A 22266-nucleotide genomic window follows, 5' to 3' on the forward strand; every position below is an offset into this window, starting at 1 on the left:
TATGTATGTATGTATGTGTATGTATGTATGTGTATGTATGTATGTATGTATGTATGTATGTATGTATGTATGTATGTATGTATGTATGTATGTATGTATGTATGTATGTATTGTATGTATGTATGTATGTATGTATATATATAGTGGTTCTGTCAATCGAACTCAATCCCGCTTCCAGAAGGTCGTTCGTTAACCTAAACGTTCGTTAACCGAAACCATTGTTTCAATGGGTTTTTGGTATTGGTTCCAGCTCACCGAAAATTTCCTAAATTCAACAAAATGGTAGAAAAGTTCACTTACTTTGAGGTGTATGTAGAAGGCTCCTGGATGATGATGATGATGATGTTTTCACCCATAAAATTTAGCTCTCTGGTTTAATTCAAGATTATTTTCTTTAAATCAATGCTGCACTGCATTATATATTGTCAATATATAAAATATATTTCAAAATGACCAATAATTTGCTTGGAAACACAGACAAAAGCATTTAGTTGAAGAGAGTCTCAAGCAAGATGTTACCTCCAGTGAAAACAGAGAGAGACTGACGCCTGTTTGCTGTGTTAAGAGGCTGGATGCAGATTAAACTAGTCACTTTACTTTCAATTGTTCAATAATTGTTAAAATGACTAAAAATTGAATATTAAACTTTTAAAATTATTGAATAGTATAAACTTGATATTTACAAAATAGTAAGGAATTTAAGCCTCAGAACCGATTAATGTATTGGCGGACTGATACTAAAGCTGGTTGCCCGGTCAGTGCAAGCAAAAACATGTTGAGGTCGGTTCAAGAAGTTCAAGCTAATTTTTTCATAACCCATTGAAGATCCTTATGGAAGGCAGTTCGTTAATCAAATTACGTAACCAGGTGTTCAAGTAAACGGGTCACTGTATATATATATATATATATATATATATATATATATATATATATATATATATATATATATATATATATATATATATATATATATATATATATATATATATATATATATATATATATATATATATATATATATATATATATATATATATATATATATATATATATATATATATATATATATATATATATATATATATATATATATATATATATATATATATATATATATATATATATATATATATATATATATATATATATATATATATATATATATTAGAGGTTCATGCGCCATAAGCTCGTTGAACAGGCTTTGTGTGAAATATAACAAAGTCTAGGACTGCTTTTAGTATCCTGGTGGTCCAGCGGTTAGCGTGCCTCCCGGTCACAGTCATAGGCTTGTGGGCCGTGGGTTGAATCCTGGCGGGTTGAGGTGTTGATTGTATGTAGAAGTCCGCGTGCTTTATTGGGCTAATGAAATATATATGGATCCTCGTGTTTGAGCGGATTTGGTAAACGTTACTCTGACCACCCTCGTGATCTGGTGGTCCCCATTAGGAGTTCATGCGCATAAGCTCGTTGAACAGGCTTTGTGTGAAATATAACAAAGTCTAGGACTGCTTTTAGTATCCTGGTGGTCCGGTTAGCGTTCCCGGTCTGATCATAGGCTTGTGGGCCGTGGGTTGAATCCTGGCGGGTTGAGGTGTTGATTATATATATAGTGTATATATATATATATATATATATATATATATATATATATATATATATATATATATATATATATATATACAGTAGCCCTCGTTTGAACACCTCGGTTACGTAATTTCGATTAACGAACTGCCTTCCATAAGGATCTTCATCAGTTCTTAAAAAAAAAATTGGTTACAAGGTTCTTACGAACCTTCCTCAACATGTTTTCGTACACTGACCGGGCAACCAGCTTTAATATCAGTCATAATATTTATCGGTTCTAGGGCTTAAATTCCTTACCATTTTAGCAAATATGAAGAAGTTTATACTATTCAATAATTTTAAAAGTTTAATATTCAATTTTTTAGTCATTTTAACAATTATTGAACATAATTGAGTAAAAGTGACTAGTTTAATGCGTGCATCCAGCCTCTTAACACAGCAAACAGGAGTTAGTCTTTCTCTGTTTTCACTGGAGGTAACATCTTGTGAGACTCTCTTCAACTAAACGCTTTTTCTGTGTTTCCATGCAAATTATTGGTCATTTTGAAATATATTTTACATATTGACAATATATAATGCAGTGCAGTGTTGATTTAAAGAAAATAATCTTGAATTACACCAAGAGAGCTAAAATTTTATGGGTGAAATGGCGCCATGGGGTGACTTCTCTTCCACCCCAATGCCTTCTCTTCTCCCTTCTCCTCCCTCATTCTAATTCCCATATATATATATATTCCTTGAGTCTCTGAGTATTCAAAAAGTGAAGACATTGTATTCAAGGCAAAGTTGTCATACTGTACTAAAGGGGTTAAGCTATTTTAATCATTGGACTAAACCATTATACCTGGGGGTTGGCATCGTGCAGAAGGGTTTAATGGGTTAATTTTTTTTTTTACTGTAACCAAACTAAATGTCAACATATGCTCCCAGCTGTTGCTCCATCATTTGCTGAGATGGGAGATTCTGTGGAGCTCATCATCAAAGAGTGTGGGGGAAGCACTGCACCTGCTGAATTTTACCACAGTGAATGTGGAGAAGACATAGAAGAGAGAGATGAAGAAGCTGATGATGAGGATAATGCCATCTCTGGGGACCACCAGCTAGTTTTAGCGTGTTGCTGGCAAACTATGAAGGTTATTTATATTTATCTTTAATTTTATCCTGTCTCAATTTTCCAAAAATAAAACAGTAAATACTTTGATAAACATATTTATTGGATTGTGTATATTGTACAGTATTTGTGGCCAAAAGTTGAATGGTAAGAGATGGGGAGAAAATATGTCAGTTGGGTTCTGTATTTAACAGAATTTATTTTTGTGAAATGATCTGTGAGTTCAGACTCGTATGGGCCTTATGTTTGGCTGAATTGAAGTTTAGTGTATTATGTGCTGCTTTTTCCAGTGTTTGAATCTAGTTTCAGATACAGTATTCTGAATATAATTTGTGAACTGATTTCACTGCTTTTTGTGTTTCGTTTTCAGACCTGCTGTATGGTGTCCAGCATGTGTTTGTCACGCTGGTTAGATTGTCTCAGTGAGACTGTAATTGAGAAACTTTTGCGTTGTGTTGTTGTTCGTGTATTAACAGGCTACGTCACAAAGGAGCAATGGAGGCTGCTCGAAGTGCATACAACCAACTGTGTTATGTTCTACTTACTACCAACTCTAATATTGGCCAGCTTGTATATAGACAGGTGTGGTTATACTTGTTTAGTTTCTCATAATCCTTAAATTATATCTTATATAAAGTCTACTTCTATCTGTTATTAATAATTGTTCTCCAGTTCTTTTTCTTTTTGGATACACAATTTTAGTTTAAATGTACTTTGTTTGATGTAAATTGATATATAAACAACATACTCAGTTGAACTCAGGTAGTTAGATGGATTCTATTCCATGAGCCACACAATACACTAGATATTAATCTTGAGTCATACTGATCAGCCATACACATGAGTTCCATGCTTGAAAATCTCACATTTTCCTTGCTACTGACTTACTGTCAACAAGAAAATATTGGTTGCTGCCATTTATACCAGCTTCACAGGAACCATATTTGTATGTAGCAAGCTGAGGTTTACCTATATGTAGCTGTACACTTCATTTTTCATCTTCCCCATACAAAAGGCTCCATGGGAAAATGTCTCTAGGATGCTACCAAAATGGAGGCCATTACTTGTGTATCATTCTCTGAATCCCTGGGCTTTAAAAGGTCTTAGCCATCATTCCGTACTTGTTCACTGTTGAGCCAATAAGAGCTTTGAAACCGTGAACTGTTTTTATTTGGAGGTGGAGCACTACTACTGTGACTCTAACCTCAGCTTCAAGAAGGCCTTACTCGTACATCTTGATAATCCCCCAGGTCATCTTACACAAATAATTTCCACCATAATATTCAAATCATGTTTATGCCACTCAATACAACTTCCTTAATTCAATCAATTGGATCAGGATGTGATAGCAACCCTTAAAATGAATTAATGGGGGTCATCAACTCAATTGTTATAAACTAACCCATTGCAAGCAAGGAAAGTGGCTGTAAAACTTTGATGATGGACCATGTACAGTATGTAATTCTCTAATGTTACCCACTCCCTATGCAGAAAACAGTAGAATGTATTAATGAATACAGTAAAGTATATTAATTTATAATGTTCATTCTATAAAATTTATATTATTTCATTATCAGTTTAGTAATTATTGTATGAATGAAAACTTAATACAGTACAGAATTATCATCAAAAGATGGATTTTGCTTTGGAAACCTTTTGTTGTTTTTACTGATCTTGCTTACCAGCTTCTTCTAGAAACACTGCCTCTGGCATAAATGTGAGCAAACTGTAGAATTTCTTGTGCTGAAATATACTATAATCATTGTATTTACAAGGGAATAACTTTTATATATACATCATCCTTTTGTTACCTCTTCCCAATATAACTCAGGTGGCCAGAATTGTGAGAAACACAGTCTTTCTCTTCATTTAGTGTCATTCATGAATTTTACAGCAATCACTGATGTGCTCTGTTGTGGTGTTCTTTCACAATGTAGTTCTAAGATATTTATTTCTGATTTACTCCACCACTTCAAACAACCCACCAATATGGACATTTCTGTGTGCAGGTTGAAGAAATCTTGGATCAGCTGGAGGTTGGTGCTCAGACCTCAGTAACTCGTGAAGCAGCAGGGATGGCTATGATGATACAGGTTGCTTGTGGTGCTGCACCACCAACTAATGCTTCCCTCATCAATAACACAATCACCAAACTTTTAAAAATCACTCAGACAGAGGGTAGTTGTTACTCACATCAGTATCACATTAATTTATATACAATATTCAGTTGGGCTCTACTGTTGATTGGAAATAAGCATCTGACAGCTTTGTCGGCTATCCATGGACAAATTGCATTAATGTTTACCATTTATTGTATACACTGTACAGTCGGCCCTTAACATTCGCGGGGGGTTAGGTAACAGGATACCGTGAATTTGATATAAGTATTGCTATTGCTCCCCCTAAAAATCTGGCCCCCCATGTCCTTATTTACGTATATACCTGTGTGTAGTTCGAGTTTTTAAGACCAAATTATTTGGCAAAATTGGGGTCAACCTCTAAATGGGTAATAGTTTAGTTAGGTTGAAAATATTTACCAGTAACTACCAGTAAACAATGAAGCGATGCACCAACACATCACCAGCTGGAATTATTAAGTTTTAAGTTCAGGGCAGATCTCTTCTCGAGCCCAAAGTAGCCAAATCCATGGTATGGTAGCACAGGACAATGTAAAACAAAGTATCATTTATTAAGTTAATTTATAGATACTGGACATAAATTTTTGTTCATTACATTTGAAACATCAATCTTTGTTAATTAAATTTGAAACAAGAAAACTACGATACTGGATTTTCATTAAAATATTACATCACAAGTATATTTTACCTTAACTGTGACTGAATGAATATTCTCCAAGAATAAATATGGAAATGTAATATTTTTGCTGGAAAGAGCGTACATATTATAGTGGGAGTGGGTTAAAATCGCGAAAGACTTTCGCTTTCTTCGTTGTTCAAATATTTACCGTAATAAGCTTTTGAATGGTTTTCAGTTAAAAACTGTTGTACTCACTGTATTACAATAATATTCTATCCTATCATTAGCCTTATAATCACAACTGAAAACCATTGGCGATTACGGTAACATCTTTTGAGCGAAAGCGAAAGTCATTGCTTCGTCTTTCCACTATCATTACATCATTTCAGCATATTACATTTCCATGTTCTCAGAAATAAATGGTAGTTTTGTTGAAGCGTAATGTCAGTATTTAACATAAAATGCAAAAATAGCTATAAAACAATTAATACACCGTAATGTATTGGCTGGCATCTCCACTCGTCCCTGTTCCATGATCACCTCCTCCGCTCTATCCCTCCGCCTCCTCCCACATCGTCACTACTGTTGTATTACAATAATATTCTATCTAATTGACTTGAATAAATACTACGATACCATATTTCTGAATATTTTCATTAAAATCCATCCAAATCATTTTCCTTGCCATCGGCAGCACCAACAACTTCTCCCAGTCCTCTCCTTGAACAGGGCTAGAAAGTGCGTGTTTTGAATCGTTTTCAATTAAAAATGTTTATCTAGTATATTTTACCTAAACTGTGCCTGAATGAATAAATTCTTGAAATAAATAGTAATTTTGCTGAAGCGTGATGTATTTCAATGTAAAATAGGATGAAATACATAACGAAACAAAAAGACTTTACTAAGCTTCCGATGTTCAAGAGATGTTACTTCGTTTTTTAATAGTTTAGGTTAAATACTGTTATATTACAGTGAGTTCTGCTATAACGTGTTTTGATAGCAATTTCCTCTAACGCGATTTATGAATTAGGAGCGATATTTGTATATGAATGCTTGTTTGCTATAACGCGATTTTGCTTACTATTTCTCCAATTTTGTGGTATTAATTGTGGTATATAGAAGAATATCTCAAGAAGCGTTCTGGTGATAGAATTGGTGAGTTCGTAAAAGGATATAACATGGCTTTCGATGTTATCAACCTCAAAATCACCCTTCTCCCCCATCAAGTTACATTCATATTTTTTCAAGGTAAAGTGTTACATTTACTTATGATTTCATTATATAGATATAACATTTATTTAGACTAATGCTATCACAAGTATATTTTACCTTAACTGTGACTGAATGAATATATTCTCGAAATAAATATGGAAATGTAATATTTTTGCTGGAAAGACATTACATATTATAGTGGAGTGGGTTAAAATCATGCGAATTTCGCTTTTCTTTCGTTGTTCAAAATATTTTACATGTCCGCTTTGAATGGTTTTCAGTTAAAAACTGTTGACTTTCGTACTGTATTAATATTCTATCCTATCATTGTATAATCCCTGCAAAACCATTCGGCGATTACGGTAACATCTTTTGAGCAGCGAAATCATTATCATCTTTCCTATATCGTACATCATTTCCTCAAAAATATTACATTTCCATGTTCTCAGAAATAAATGGTAGTTTTGTTGAAAGCGTAATGTACAGTATTTAACATTAAAATAAAAATAGCTATAAAAACAATTAATACACCCGTAATGTATTGGCTGGCATCTCCACTCGTCCTGTTCCGCGATCATCCTCCGCTCTATCCCTCCGCCTCCTCCACATCGTCTACTGTTGTATTACAATAATATTCTATCCTAATTGACTTGAATAAATACTGATACCATATTTCTGAATATTTTATTAAAATCCATCCAAATCATTTTCCTTGCCATCGGCAGCACCAAACAACTTCTCCCAGTCCTCTCCTTGAACAGGGCTAGAAGTGCGTGTTTTTGAATCGTTTTCAATTAAAAAATGTTACATCACATTATATTTTACCTAAACTGTGCCTGAATGAATAAATTCTTGGAAATAAATAGTAATTTTGCTGGCTTGATGTATTTCAATGTAAAATAGGATGAAATACATGACGAAAACAAAAGACTTTACCTAAGCTTCCGATGTTCAAGAGATGTTTTTCGTTTTATAGTTTTTTAGGTTAAAATACTGTTATATTACAGTGAGTTCTGCTATAGCGTGTTTTGATACGCTAATTTCCTCTAACGCGTTTATGAATTAGGAGCGATATTTGTATAACAGCGAATGCTTATTGCTATAAACGATTTGCTTACTATTTCTCCAATTTTGTGGTATTAATTGTGAATATGGTAAAGAAGAATATCTCCAAAAGCGTTCTGGTGATAAATTCGGTGATGATCGTAAAGAAAGGATATAACACTTGACTCGATGTTATCAACCTCAAAATCACCCTTCTCCCCATCAAGTTACATTCATATTTTCAAGGTAAAGTGTTACATTTACTTATGATTTCATTATTAGATATGAATGTAACATTTATTTAGACTGTGCTATCCTTTGTGTTAGGCTAACTACTAAATTTTTTCGATTTCGAGTAATCTGCACCTAACCTATTTTCTCCATAAGCCCTGTTATTTCTATTCGCGATTTTCTATACACGATATTTTACAAGAACACAATTATCGCGTTTTGAGTTCTATGTACAATGATATTATATTCATACGTGCTTGATATACTACATTCACAGAAATGAAATATTTTTGCTGAAATGGCGTAAACAGTGGAATGTGGGACAAAATCGGCGAAAACGTCGCTTTTCTTTAGTCCGTTATCGCTTTTTCAAATGGTTTTCAGTTAAAAACTGTTGCATCACAAGTGAATTAGGATAGAATATTATTGTAATACAACAGTTTTAACTGAAACCATTCCAGCGATTACGGTAACATCTTTTGAGCGAAAGCAGTATTACTTTCGTCACCCACATAATACGTCGTCATTTCAGCAAAATATTTCATTTCCATATTCTCAGAAATAAATAGTACTTTTGCTGAAATGTGATGTATTCAATGTAAATTAGGATAAAATACATGATCAAACAAGAGACTTTACCTAACCTTCCGATGTTCAGAGATGTTACTCGTTTTTTAGTAGTTTTCGGTTAAATACTTATATTAGTATTCTATTCATACTGTGCTTGATATAATACATTCATGGAAATGTATATGTTTTGCAACTACAATGCTGATGTCAACACAAGTGTGGTTTTAGTAGAGACTGACTGAAGAGAGGAGAGCTATGCGTGTGTGTGTTGGTGTCACGTGTTCGATTGCCCGTGGCAATTTGAATGTACTTCAATTACTTCAATGTACAGAATATTCCTCTGGCGGGGCAATCCGTGTATTTGCGAATCCGTGAATGCTAAACCCGCGTATGTGAAAGGCCGACTGTACTGTACTACCCTGTGTGAGTACATATTAAATAATAATGTAGAATTTTAGCATTTTCTAATTTGCATAACTACTGGATCTCTTGTAAAGTTAAATACAGTAAGATCTTGTATTTCGCGAGTAATATAGACTGAAATAATTGCGCCAAATTCAAATTCGCCAAATGCAAATGCATAAACTAATGGGAAAAATAACAATATAGACTGGCCACTCTACATCAACCTTTGATTTTCCCATTTATAACTTCCAAATGATACAAATTCTGCCTTTATTGACCTGATTGTGCTTTCCGGAAACTAGTTTGTAGGCCTTCCTCAAGTAATTTAATCACACGCTGCTTATCCTACATTGAGTACTTGGTAAACTTCATTTCGTTATGATAGTCCAGCTTCTCCTTTTCCTTATTTGGCCACTTAGGTGGGTCTGTCCCAGCCCTACCAGCACCAGTAGGACCTCCAGTAGAGGTAGAGGCCATTATTTTGACTCGACAGGTGGTAGCACCACCCAAAGAAGCACACAATAACAGCCTGGGCGGTCGCTAGGATGGCGCGGGCTACAATGCGATAGTTGCATTCTTGTAAACCTCTTTTACGTTCACCACCAGCAATTCTATCATCAGAACGCTTCTTGGAAACATTTTTCTTACCTTGTCTTTCCATATTCATCGCTAACACAACAAAATTGAAGAAAACAGCGAAAATCACGGAGCAATCGACAGAAACCGCGCGATTCAACTGATCACATGATGTAAACAGAGAACGCTGGTGTAAACCGTTATTAGTCCTCACTGCGAAACATTCTTTTTACTTATTCTTTTCATACAGTATTTATGGAAAAAAAATAAAAATTTACAGAGTACCTCTCAAAAAACACTTCACAAACAAAAGACACGAATCAATTGAACATGTGATGTCGAACGTGAACTGTAAACATTGCATAACCCCGCACCACGCTTAAGACGTTGAAGATGGAATCAAAACATTGAGGATGGAATCACGTTATAGCCAACATTTGTATGCAAAAGTTTGCATTTTACAAACAGCGTTCCCCTATTCATCAATCGCGTTACAACCAATTCGCATTGACAAAACACGCTTTGTAGCAGAAATGACTGTAACTGGTATGAGGGCTGTGACATCATTCAAGATGGTGGCCAGCATTCAGCTGGCTGGATGTCGCGTTCAGCTGGCTGGATCTCGTGTTTAGCTAGCTGGATCTCGTGTTTAGCTAGCTGGATCTCGTGTTTAGCTCGCTGGATCTCGTGTTTAGCTAGCTGGATCTCGCAAAACTCACGATATTTTACGCCAAATAATAAGGCTTGGTTACATTAGGTAGTGCTCGCGAAATGAAATCGTGCGAAATATGAGATCTTACTGTACAGTACAGTATACTGATAATTCAGAATAAATGAAAACTCTCCAATAACCAGAATTGAAATTTGCTCAGAATTGTTCTGGAAAATTTCTTTCAATTCCGGGTTTGGGGACAATTTTCCAAAGTTGAAAATCAGGATCATTCTCTGTAAAATTCTGGAATCTCTCCATTTTTGTTTTTCTGTTTTTTCGGGTCTGGAAAAAAAATTGAGAATGAAAATCAGGAGTATTTTCTGAAAATTCTGAGAAAAATTCTGGAAACTCTCTCCAATTTTTTCCCAGGTCTGGGAGTGAATTCCAAGAATTAAATAATGCATCATTCTGGAAATTTCGAGAAAATTCCACAAAATTTCCTCATTGTTTCTCCGGGTCTGTGAGCAAATTCGAAGGATGAAATAATGCACAATTTCTGGAAAATTCCTAGAAACTTTTTCCAGTACACCTGACCCTCACTTTATGCTATGGTCGTATTCTGCAACAGCACAGCATAATGGGAATCTGCATATAGTGAATGCTTAATCTTATGGGGAAAATTAGGATATGTTCCACAACTACTTAAAGTCAACAGTAATGCTATAAAAGTTGTGGAAAAATCATTACAATATACAGTACTCTAATGTGGGTTAGAAATAAAGATAATATGATATAAAATTATAAAATATAATATAAATCTATAAACCAAGACATATGAAGAGCATTGGTGTTTGTGTGGAAAGTGAAAGTGTGTGGAGTGGCTGACTGACCACTCCAGCCGCGTCCTGTGATGTCAGATACAGCGCAGTGGACACACCCACACACTGTGCGATGTTTCACAATCATTCGTGAGGCATTAATGCTATAAAAGTTGTAGAAAACCATTAAAATACTCTAATGTGGCTTAGAAATAAAGATAATATAAAACTAGTATGCAAAATATTCTGCAGAATGCATAATAGGGATCTTTTCCACATAAAATGAATTGTGGGTACAAATAGGGTCGCTGCATAAGTGCGAATTCGCATATACCTGTAGTGAATGTGCATAAAGCAAGGGTCCAGTGTACACCAGTCCCTGAACATATGCTAGTTCAACTCCTGCAAATTTGACTACCGGTATCCATGAAATGAGCCTCAGAGATTTTTATCTATTAAAATAACATAAAAAGGTAAGGTGCTTATTTTAAAAACCGTGGGCATGTACCATGATGTCACATCATGGTGTCATGCTGCATCCCTCGCAGCTGTTCTCTCTCGCCAGTCTCATCTGAGAGCAATTCTAATACTAATTATAACTGTCTTGGCTCCCATAGTGGTAGTGTATTTGGTGCAAAGAGAGTGCAGAAAGTCATGACTCTGACACAGAAAATTTAAGTGTTAGATAAACTTGATAGTGGCATGCATGCATCAGTGGTTGGCTGTCCATTTGAAGTGAGTGACTCAGCTGTTCGTTCCATAAAGATGATAGGCAAGGAAATTAGAAGTAGTGTTCCTCATACTGTACCACACAGTGCTAAAGTTACACATCAGATATGTGATAAAGGTATGGAGAAGATGGAGAAGGCATATAATATAGTGTATGGATTGAGGATATGAGTCAGAAAAATGTGCCAGTTGACCCAAAGGTTATTCGTTATACAGTTGTGAGTCTTTATGAAGTGCTGGTGGTACCTGTACAGGCCGTGTGAGGCAGACAGCAGATGACGCTTAACCATTACTGCAAACCAGTTGATTTCCCACATTTACTGTACTTCCTTCTCATTTAATTTATTTTGATTAACACATATAGTATATAGTAACTGTACACACCTGTGTTGTATTTAGAGGGCTTAAATAAAGTTTTTCTTTTTTCTTTTTTTGTCCCTAATTTATGGTACAGTACACTAATGTAAAGATAGGATATTAAAGAAATTTTTTCTTGAAATTTTACATTCGTGGGTGTTCCAGGAACCTGTCCTTCGCAAATGTTGAGGTACTAGTGTACCCGGAAAATTTTTGGTGAGGGGAGGACTTTTTCTGGGTTTGAGAGAGTCGTCTCGTTACCCGGAAATCTCTCATTCCCGGAAGTGCTCTGCACCAATTGTTCCGGCTAATGGGAATATCACTGTAAATGGATACTGTACTTAGAATGATGCATTCACCACAGTACTGTACTGTACTGTACTGTATATAACTTCTACATACCCTGTACATGCAAGATATTTTTTATTCATATACTGTACAGTACTGCACAGATAATATACATGGAACAAAATTAAACTATATATTTCACCAAGAAGTTTCAATAACTAAAAATTTTCTCATCACAGCATGAATACCAGCTTACAGTACAATACAGTACAGGTACTATATTTGGAAATTTGATCATTACTGTAACACTGACATTAGTTTTCCAAAATTAAACAAATTATTTTTTCTTGGACAAACATCCAACCAACTTGTTACATTTCATCATAATTAATTCTCTCACTTGTAAGATACTTAAAGGATTGTTGTTCATATCTCTGACATTAACCCTGTTAGATTTGGGGTGGTTTGCATCATATTTCCCCAAACTGGGGAACAAAAATAATACAGGGTATACACAATTAGACGTACTGTATGTGATACTGCACTTCTTTTCCAACTGTATGTCAGGACATTATTTTGTGGTATTCCCTCAGAGGTAAAGGGTTATTCTTGATTTTCACCACATATACAGTAAGTAAGGCGTTTATTGTAAGGCATTTTAAGATGCACGGAATAACTAACACGTTAGCTTTCCCGGACTGTCATTAAAAAATACGACATTGTACCGCGTCTTGGAAATAACTGTTGTACACCACAGTCTTCAGAAAGCAATAGAATTAGGAGAAATGTTATTTGGATACAATAAGGAAATAAATAGTGAAGAAACTATATAGAAAATTATGGAAAGAAAGACAAAAAAAGGAAAAAAAAGTCCATCAGTCAACAATAAATAAGAATATAACAAAAAATTCGGGCCAGTTGTAAAGGTAATTTCTCCCGAACTCTGAAACCACTCTACTGTCTCTCGCGGCTAGGTGTTCACATTTTTACACACGAAATACGACAAATTTCAGATCGTTTAAGTCTTAATTTTTGCACTTACAGAACTGTAATCAACTTGTTCATCTTTATTTAAAGTACAGGTACACCACCGATTATCCGAGAACTGATGGTCCGGCACTTCCTTTACTCCGGACAAAATTATGAGGGGGCACTTAACTTCCCCCCCTCCACCCCAGCCTGGGTGAAGCTAGTTTTAGGCTTAAAGTTTTTATCTTATAAAATGTAGCTGACTAGACGTAGCTGAATATAAATTGTATTGCTGGAATCCTTGTAAGATATTAATTAATTTGAGTATAAACATCACATAGTTTGCACAAGAGATAGACATTTTAGTCTAGTGTAGTACATTTGTGTACAAGTTTTTTAACTCATATTTTTGGGAAGATATATGTAACTGTCTTCATTTATTTTTATTCATTTACATGCACACACCATCCTAAATATATATTGTGAAAAAAGTAAAAGAAATAATTGTCCTAAGGGTAAACCTGTAATAAGGTAATTACTAAAAATTTTATGGCTAGTGCAAACTATGTGATGATTATACTCAAATTAATCACTATCTTACAAGAATTACATCAATGCAAATTATATACTGCCAAGTCAATTCAGTGACATTTTACAAGGGAAATCTAAAACTCCTTCTGTTTTGATAACTAAGCACTTTGTTATCTCCCCTTCCTGACAGCTTTCAACACGTCAACCGGCCCCTCCCCTTCCTCACAGCCAGGGTGAAGGCAGTTTAGACTTAAAAAGTTTTTATCTTATAAAATGTCGCAGACTAGAATTAGCAGAATATAAATTACATTGCTGGAACCCTTGTAATATAGTGATTAATTTGAGTACTATAAACATCACATAGTTTAATTTAAGTTTCTAGCAGTCCATGGTGCTTTAGAGACACAGGAGGTGTATAATTAGTGGTTCAGAGGTGTATTGTTGAATTATTATTACCTGACCTCGGTTGGTCCGGCAAAACGGATAATTCGACAAGGCTTTGGAGCCAAGTGTGCCGGAAAATCGGTGGTGTACCTGTATCTTATGAGTAATGATATTAAAGTTTAATCATATTTGAGTAATTATAAATATTGTTACACCAAAGTCACCAACTGCTAATGAAATCGGACAGTGCCCACTTAAAAATGGGCAGAGCCAAAACTGGTTCAACTAGGTGCAATCCTTTTCAATTCTTTCACGCCATACGCTTTGTTTTAGGTTCTATCCATTATACTACCGCATATAGAATTATTTTTATTATTAAATCACAGTTTTTTATTGCCTTGCATGCCCCCAACTTTTCAATATTAATAAAAATATTCTCCATAACTGGCTGTGATCCGCGTATTTTCAGTGGGAGAAATAGCTGATTGGTTGTTAGCTATTTGGGCCGCTTGGGCGCTGCACAAGGCTAACACCTGATTGAGTCGTTAGCTTTTCCCTCTGAAGGTGTCATGCACACAACTCAGCAGCAGCGTCTGCGCAGACAGAATAGTTAACACGTTAGCTATTTTGTGCATCTAAAACGCCTTACAATAAACGCCTATAGTTTGTTTCATAAAACAATAAATTCAATTCACCAGTTACAAGGCCTATATTCATACATAATGTACTTTATCCTTGATTTGTGACCTTGACCTTTCAATTCCTTCCCCAAGAATTAATTAAAACATTGGTTTTCACTTCATTCATTTGCCATGCTTCATCAAATCAAACTCTCTGAACTTTTTATTTATACAAAGAGATTTGAAACACACAAAGTGGAAACACTATACATATAGTGTACTTGAGCTCTGTTTGTTGTGGCTAATAAAAAAAAATACAAATTAATGTTTTAGTTGTATTTATTTTGATGATGAATTTCTGTCTTTAGTATGCAGAACAGAGTACCTTGGACTCGCCTCCAGTCTTGGCACTCCATGTTCTGCACTCTGTGGTCATCCATGCTCCATTGGCCCATCATATGATTCACCATATGCCAGCCATTACTGCCACGTGTCTAGAAGCCTTCACTAGTGAGTCATGGGCTCTCAGGTAAATACAGTATTTACACTTGTGTACTACTCTTATAAAATTAAAATGAACTTCCAATTTTGGAAGATAATATGTTATGGTATGTACTATTATTGTGAAATGAAAGGAATAAATCTGAAATACTGTAATATTTTTTAGCTTCTATTAAACTTGTTGCAGTACCTCCTAAGTTTACCATCTTTTGCCTCTCATTTATTTCTCCTGTTTATCTGTATAATGTGTATCAGAAATTAAGGTTAAGATAAATGCTGTAAGAAAGACTTGGATACATTTTGAGAAGGAGAGAGAGTTAAGTGTCTTATACTGTAGAATATGTTAGGCTTATACAGTCAGCCAAAGATGCACCGACCCCACCCTGGGTCTTGTGCTCGCAATTTTACCTGGCAATACTTGATAAAGTAAGGCTGTATGTAAAGGTGATTGTGATTGGTGGATTTGTTTTCGGCTGTATCACTGTCAGGATAATTATTAAACAAACCAAAGATAGAATTTTGATGATAATAAACTACAGTATTCATTGTTATTTAAGGTCATTAGAAGTTTAAAAATTTTCACATATTTGCTTAAATAATGAAGAAAATTATATTAATGAATTGGTAACTCAACTACAACCACAGCTGCCACAAGATTCTCACATCAAATTTTCTTCATTATTAAACAATCATACGAACATTTGGAATCTTCTCCTGACCTTAAATAACAATGAATAGTTTATTATAAATATGTTACCTTTGGTTTGTTTAATATTTATCCTGACAGTGATACAGCCGAAAACAGATCCACCAATCACCTTTACATACAGCCTTCCTGTACCAAGTATTGCCAGGTAAAATTGCGAGCACGAGACCCAGGGTGGGGTCAATGCATCTTTGGCTGACTGTACATGGAATCAATATTATGCAACCATGACACAATGAAGGGAGAACTAGCATAGAGAACAATGCTTAGGATAAAGATGATTTTTTTTTCTTATGGGGATTAGCCCACCCAGGCACAGGTCACTGACCCACATCGGGGCCTAGGGGCCGAAAATGTAATAATAATAATAATTGGGGCCTAGGGGGCAAAAATGTAATAATAATAGTAATAATTCATGGTAAATAAATTTTTTAATAAAAAGATACAAATTTTAAAATAAAATAATAATAATAATAATAAATACAACACTGTAATAATAATAATAATAATAATACCGTATATACTCATCTATAACCCCCCATCGTTTATAGGTCAACCCTGATTTTTTGACCAAGAAATCGTTAATTTATGATATTCCTCGTTTATAGGTCGACCCACGTTTTTGAGGGTAATGGAACAACAAAACCTTCAGTAAAAACACTCTACGTCCTATAAACTGAGGCTCGCCGTGCCTGAAACACCGAGTGCCGAAGGCAAATTGTTTACCATTTATTATTACGACACTTTACACTGAAACGCGGGTAGTTTCAACAAAAATATTGTATATTTCCATTCAAGTATTTACTCAAGTCAATTAGGAGGGAATATTATTGTAATACAACAGTTTTTTAACTAAACCATTCGAAAAGCGATTACGGTAACATTTTTTGAACGAAAGAAAGCGAAAGTCATTGTTTTCGTCACGATTTTATCCCACTTTCCACTGTAATACGTACGTAGTTTCAGCAAAAATATTACATTTCCGTGAATGCATTATATCAAGCACAGTATGAATACAATATCATTGTAATATAACAGAATTTTAACCAAAAACTATTAAAAAAACGAGTAACATCTCAAGAACATCGGAAGCTTAGGTAAAGTCTTTTGTTTTCGTCATGTATTTTATCCTATTTTACATTGAAATACATCACATTTCAGCAAAACTACTATTTATTTCCGAGGATATATTCATTCAGGCACAGTTTAGGTGAAATATACGTGTGATGTAATAGTTTTTTAACTGAAAACGATTCGAAAAACACGTACCCTCTAGCCCTGTTCAAGGAGAGGACTGGTAGAAGCTGTTTGGTGCTGCAGACGATGACAAGGAAAATGATTTTGATGGATTTTAATGAAAATATTCAGAAATATGGTATCATAGTATTTATTCTAGTCAATTAAGATAGAATATTATTGTAATACAACAGTTTTTTAACTGAAAACCATTTGAAAAGCGATTACGGTAACATCTTTTGAACGAAAGAAAGCGAAAGTCATTGTTTTCGTCACGATTTTATCCCACTTTCCACTGTAATATGTACGTTATTTCAGCAAAAATATTACATTTCCATGAATGCATTATATCAAGCACAGTATGAATTGTAATATAACAACATTTTAAACAAAAACTATTAAAAAAACGAGTAACTTCTCTTGAACATCGGAAGGTTAGGTAAAATCTTTTGTTTTCGTCATGTATTTTATCCTATTTCACATTAAAATACATCACATTTCAGCAAAACTACTATTTATTTCTGAGAATATATTCATTCAGGCACAGTTAAGGTAAAATATACATGTGATGTAACAGTTTTTTAACTGAAAACTATTCGAAAAACATGTGTACCGTCTAGCTGATACACGCAACAGCTGGTGGTGCGTGATGCATCATGTGTCGTTGTAAACAATAGGAGGTTGAAGTAGATTACCAGGTATTACATTAAGTGTGAAATATCGAAAAGGTTTTTATTTCTGGTATTTTTTGTAGATCAATGAGAACTGTGATACCGTATATGATATGATAAGGTAGCCTGTGCTAAGAACTTCAACATAGACTACTGAAAGCACGTTGTAAGGTAATTTAGCCAATTGTAAGTTGGTGAGCTTCATTTGCTGAAGGAACTGCACAACTTTTCATTACTAATTGGTACATATTTTACGTTTCCATTGTTTACTGGCAGTAAATGGTAAATATTTTTCATGTCTGAAGCTAAAAGTTGCTCCTCGCCCTTCCCATCATGCACGGGTTCAACCTAACAAACTATTACGCATGTATAGGACGACCTCCAATTTTTTGCCTAAAAATTTGATCTTAAAAACTCGAACTATACACAAGTATATACGGTAATAATAAAAACAACACTGTAATAATAATAATAATAATAATAATAATAGTAAAGAACCATTTAAAGAAATACAAAAATTAAAAAAAAGATCAAAAGTAAGAAACAATATACTGTATGTATGTTGTGTTGTCAATAGTAAGAGAAACAATTGAGACCCTGCAATTTTGTGTAAAAGACCCTGAAATTGTCTGTAAATGAGGCAGAATGTCAGATCAGCAACCTGGGACTTGGTCACAATTTTCGTGGTGCCATATGACAGCAGGGTCTACCATTAGACAACACATTATGCTTCCAATATCTTCCCAGGCAGTAGTACCTCCCTGTTTGGTAGCTGCTTACTACCTACTACTGTAATAACAGATGTAAAGAATAGAAAGACGACATAACCCTTTCTAATCCCGGTGTGTGGGAGTGACACTTGCATGTGGAATAGAGTAGATAGCTTTGGAATTAAGGATGTGAAAATGAACTATTTGTGTACTATGTATAGTACATGCATCAGTGGATGGGAGGGAATGTGCATTAGTGAAGTGTATCAGTGACAGGATTACTAGTAAAGGCAAAGGTAAGGATGTGGAGATGAAGGATAATAGAATTTTACAATGATTATAGATGAACAAGGTAAAATGGCCTAGGATGGTAGGAAGACAACGAGCTGTGTAGTAGAGAAAAGTGAAGTAGTGCATAAGAGTTCCATGAAGCTACAGTTTCACCAAATGCAGCAGCTTAGAATCATGTATTAAGATGGGGAAGCCTAAAGAATTTAAGTCATGGCCAACACACAGTGGGAAATTATATTCTCCTTTAAATTTAATCATACTATATATACAGCTCCTCCCAGACTTACGATGGGGTTAGGGACCCAAATCCAGGTCGTAAGTCGAAATGGTTGTAAGTCGAAAATGCTTAAATACTACATAGAAATTCTAAAATGGGTGTCTCTTTTTCTTCTCAGCACCACAAAACTCTCACTTTTAAGCTTGCCAGCCATTTTAAAGTGAATTACAAACGAAAATTTTGTTTGTGTACTGACGTTAGGACTCGAAAATACGTAATTTGACAAAATTTTGGTACGACTGAGGCAGGTCATAAGTGCGGGTGGTCGTAAGTCGGGAAGGAGCTGTATTGATGTATGAATACTGTATGTATATTAGTCTTATTCAGCTTATAAAGAAATTTGCCTTTATTATCATTTTCAGGAATGCAGCTCTGCAACTGTATGGAGCAGTGGTGCCAAGGATGGTGGGTCAGAAGAAAGTTCGTGATGATTCCTCCACACTCAATAGTCTCACCGCTCCTGAATTCCTTTCTCGACACCCAACCCTCGCTGAATTTCTCCTTCAGTTACTTTCAGGTTGTGGAAGTGGGAAAGAGGTACATAACGGACTTGCACATAATACAGCCACAAAAGATAGAACTGGAGCTACAAAAGATCATCTATCCATAAAAGTGGCTTCTAGTTTAGTTCCAGCGCTGAGTTTTGTGGCAAGACTTTCACCTGGAACTGGGCTACAACAGAATAGAGGGCTTAATGACACGCTCGAAAAATTTTGTCAAGTCACGAACACACTGTTGGGTTCTCCTGTACACACTGTCCGTAGACTTGCATCTCTTGCACTTGTTGCACTAACACTAACTAAAAAGGTTCATATATGCATTAGCAATTTACTTCAGCTGTTAAGGCCACCAAAACTTGCCAACACAAATCTGATTCATGGTAGTCTATGTGCATTAGTAAATTTTGTACAAACATATCCTAATCTCAGAAATGACCAGGAACTAAAGAATAACATTGTTACCTCAGTTAACTGGCTCTTGGAACCAAACAATAAATGTCTCATCACTGCTGCCCTTGCTTTGAAACTCTTTATTTTTCTGCAAGTGGATTATATCAGGACAGATGTGAAGCCCATAGATTCATTTCAGCCAGGTGCTGCTGAGTTCATACAGACTCTTACTATGAGGAAAATTTACCATAATTCTCAAAGTGAAATTGTAAAGATATTGACAAGTAACTTATCACATACCCATGACTTAGAGGAACAGCTCTGTATTGATTACTTAGCAGATCACTTCAAAATATACAATCACAGTTCTTGGATAGGCATGATTGAAAGATTAATGTGGCAAAGACTTGAACAGAAACCTTCAATACATAAGACTGCTTTAGCAGTTATGAAGCTGTTATGTACTATTTTAGAAGAAAATGATGAACTGCATTCTTTACCTTCAGTAAAATGTATGGAAAATCTTTTGACATTACTGAAGGGATGTCATGGAGCCAAAGCTGCATCATTGGCTTTGGTTATTATAGCTCATATATTTGGAAAACTTGATGACAATCAGTGGCCTGGAAGAGAGATGAAGTGTAATATACTGTCCACCTTCACTGGAGTCATCAGATCATACTCTGATCCTACATCCACAGAAGATTACCGTCTGGCTGCCAGCAAGGCTCTCAAGGCTTCCATGAAATCACTGCTGTTCTCTGAGCAAGATGTTAGCCAAGTTTGTAAAGAAAATTTGATTTTTGTATGCACTGAACTCCTTCAAGATGAGGATTCAGACATAAGAAATTCCGTGTGTTATGTAGTATTTTCACTTTCAGACTCTGACCACTACACAAAAACTATGTCAAAGGAAAAGCTATTAGAGAAAGGGTTTGATACACAATCATTCTCAAAGGATTTAATTCCAGACAACTTCAATCTACAGTCACACACTTTGGAATTATTTCATCCAAATCTTGCTATACTAGAATTGGCTAAAATTATCACTCATCAAAGTATTTGTACTAATGATTGGTCATCCTTCAGAGTAATCTGGAAGATATGTTCTGGTCAACACATTGATGATTTCTCATCCTTACACAAGTCATTTTTTAATTCTAGCTCTTACCTTTTTCACTCTCACACAATGAACTTATATAAAGAACCAAAACAACTCAGTCTTAGAATGGCTGAAGCAATGTTAGATGCAGTCAAGGGAACTACAAGAGCTGTAGACCTGAACAATGTTCCTGATTGGCTCCAACAAGAAAGTGAAATTCTGAATGAACAAGGAGAGGTTCTTTCCAAGCTAATTTCTCAACAGCCTCACTTGTTCATTCACAAACAACTACTCTCTGTCACTAGTACTTATATAGTGGCATCCAAGACTTTGCTTTCCCTTAGCGATATATTCAATATACCAATTAATATTACCCATAATCTCTCATGGAATTCATCTCATTATTGTTCTGTGGATGTTCGATAACAGCAGTGAAACCTGTTGGAGAATAGCAAGGTTAGGTACCATACATGGATTACTGTATTGTGGTTGTGACTCATATTTTAAAAACTTTTCTGTGTGATAGAAATATAGCTTGTCTGACATGTACAAATTACTGAGTGGAGTGCTTTAATTTATAAATGGTGTATAATTTTGTTGAATAAAGCAAATTATTTTCTTCGTAATCTTAGTGCTTTTTCACCGGATAAAGTAATTGATGTGAAAAAGTGAAAAATCTTCAAGTTTACTAAACAAGAAAACAATACAGCATACATATGTCAAGATAAATAAAACATTAAACAGCAGAGATGAAAATATATCAAGCCACATTGTGAAGTTTGCAGATGCCATGCAGATATTTGGGAAGAAAGCAAATCAAGATAATGTTGCAACAATGCAGAAAGACCTGAATGAGCTGTGTACATAAGAGCATAAGAAAATAAGGAGTCTGCAATAGGCCGGTTGGCCTGCGCATGGCAAATGCTCTTTAAAATTGCGAAATGCAAGACCTGACACATAGGATACAATAAGCTAAAGCACAATTATTCTGTTATTAACATTTTCCTGGAAACTCTAGATAAGGAGAAAGATTTAGGCCTTGTG

General features: G+C 35.0%; 1 protein-coding gene across 2 annotated transcripts in view; it reads left to right on the forward strand.

Moving 5' to 3' along the window:
- The window catches only part of LOC121855325, a 66291-nt gene extending 44443 nt beyond the window's left edge, over nt 1-21848 (forward strand). Inside the window, exons 12-15 of one of the 2 annotated variants that reach the window (XR_006086772.1) lie at nt 2515-2717; nt 3066-3277; nt 4705-4872; nt 15207-15341. Coding sequence is in view for 1 of the 2 variants with exons in the window: in XM_042350218.1 (XP_042206152.1) it covers nt 2515-2717; nt 4705-4872; nt 15207-15367; nt 19593-21648 (2588 nt within the window). In the remaining variant the exon portion in view is untranslated. Of the gene's footprint in view, nt 1-2514; nt 2718-3065; nt 3278-4704; nt 4873-15206; nt 15368-19592 lie in introns of those variants that run through there. The other variant, XM_042350218.1, reaches the window with a different exon arrangement.
- The last annotated feature ends 418 nt before the right edge of the window (nt 21849-22266 follow it).

This window comes from Homarus americanus, unplaced genomic scaffold, assembly GCF_018991925.1.
Source record: "Homarus americanus isolate GMGI-L3 unplaced genomic scaffold, GMGI_Hamer_2.0 scaffold32133, whole genome shotgun sequence".
Taxonomy (NCBI): domain Eukaryota; kingdom Metazoa; phylum Arthropoda; class Malacostraca; order Decapoda; family Nephropidae; genus Homarus; species Homarus americanus.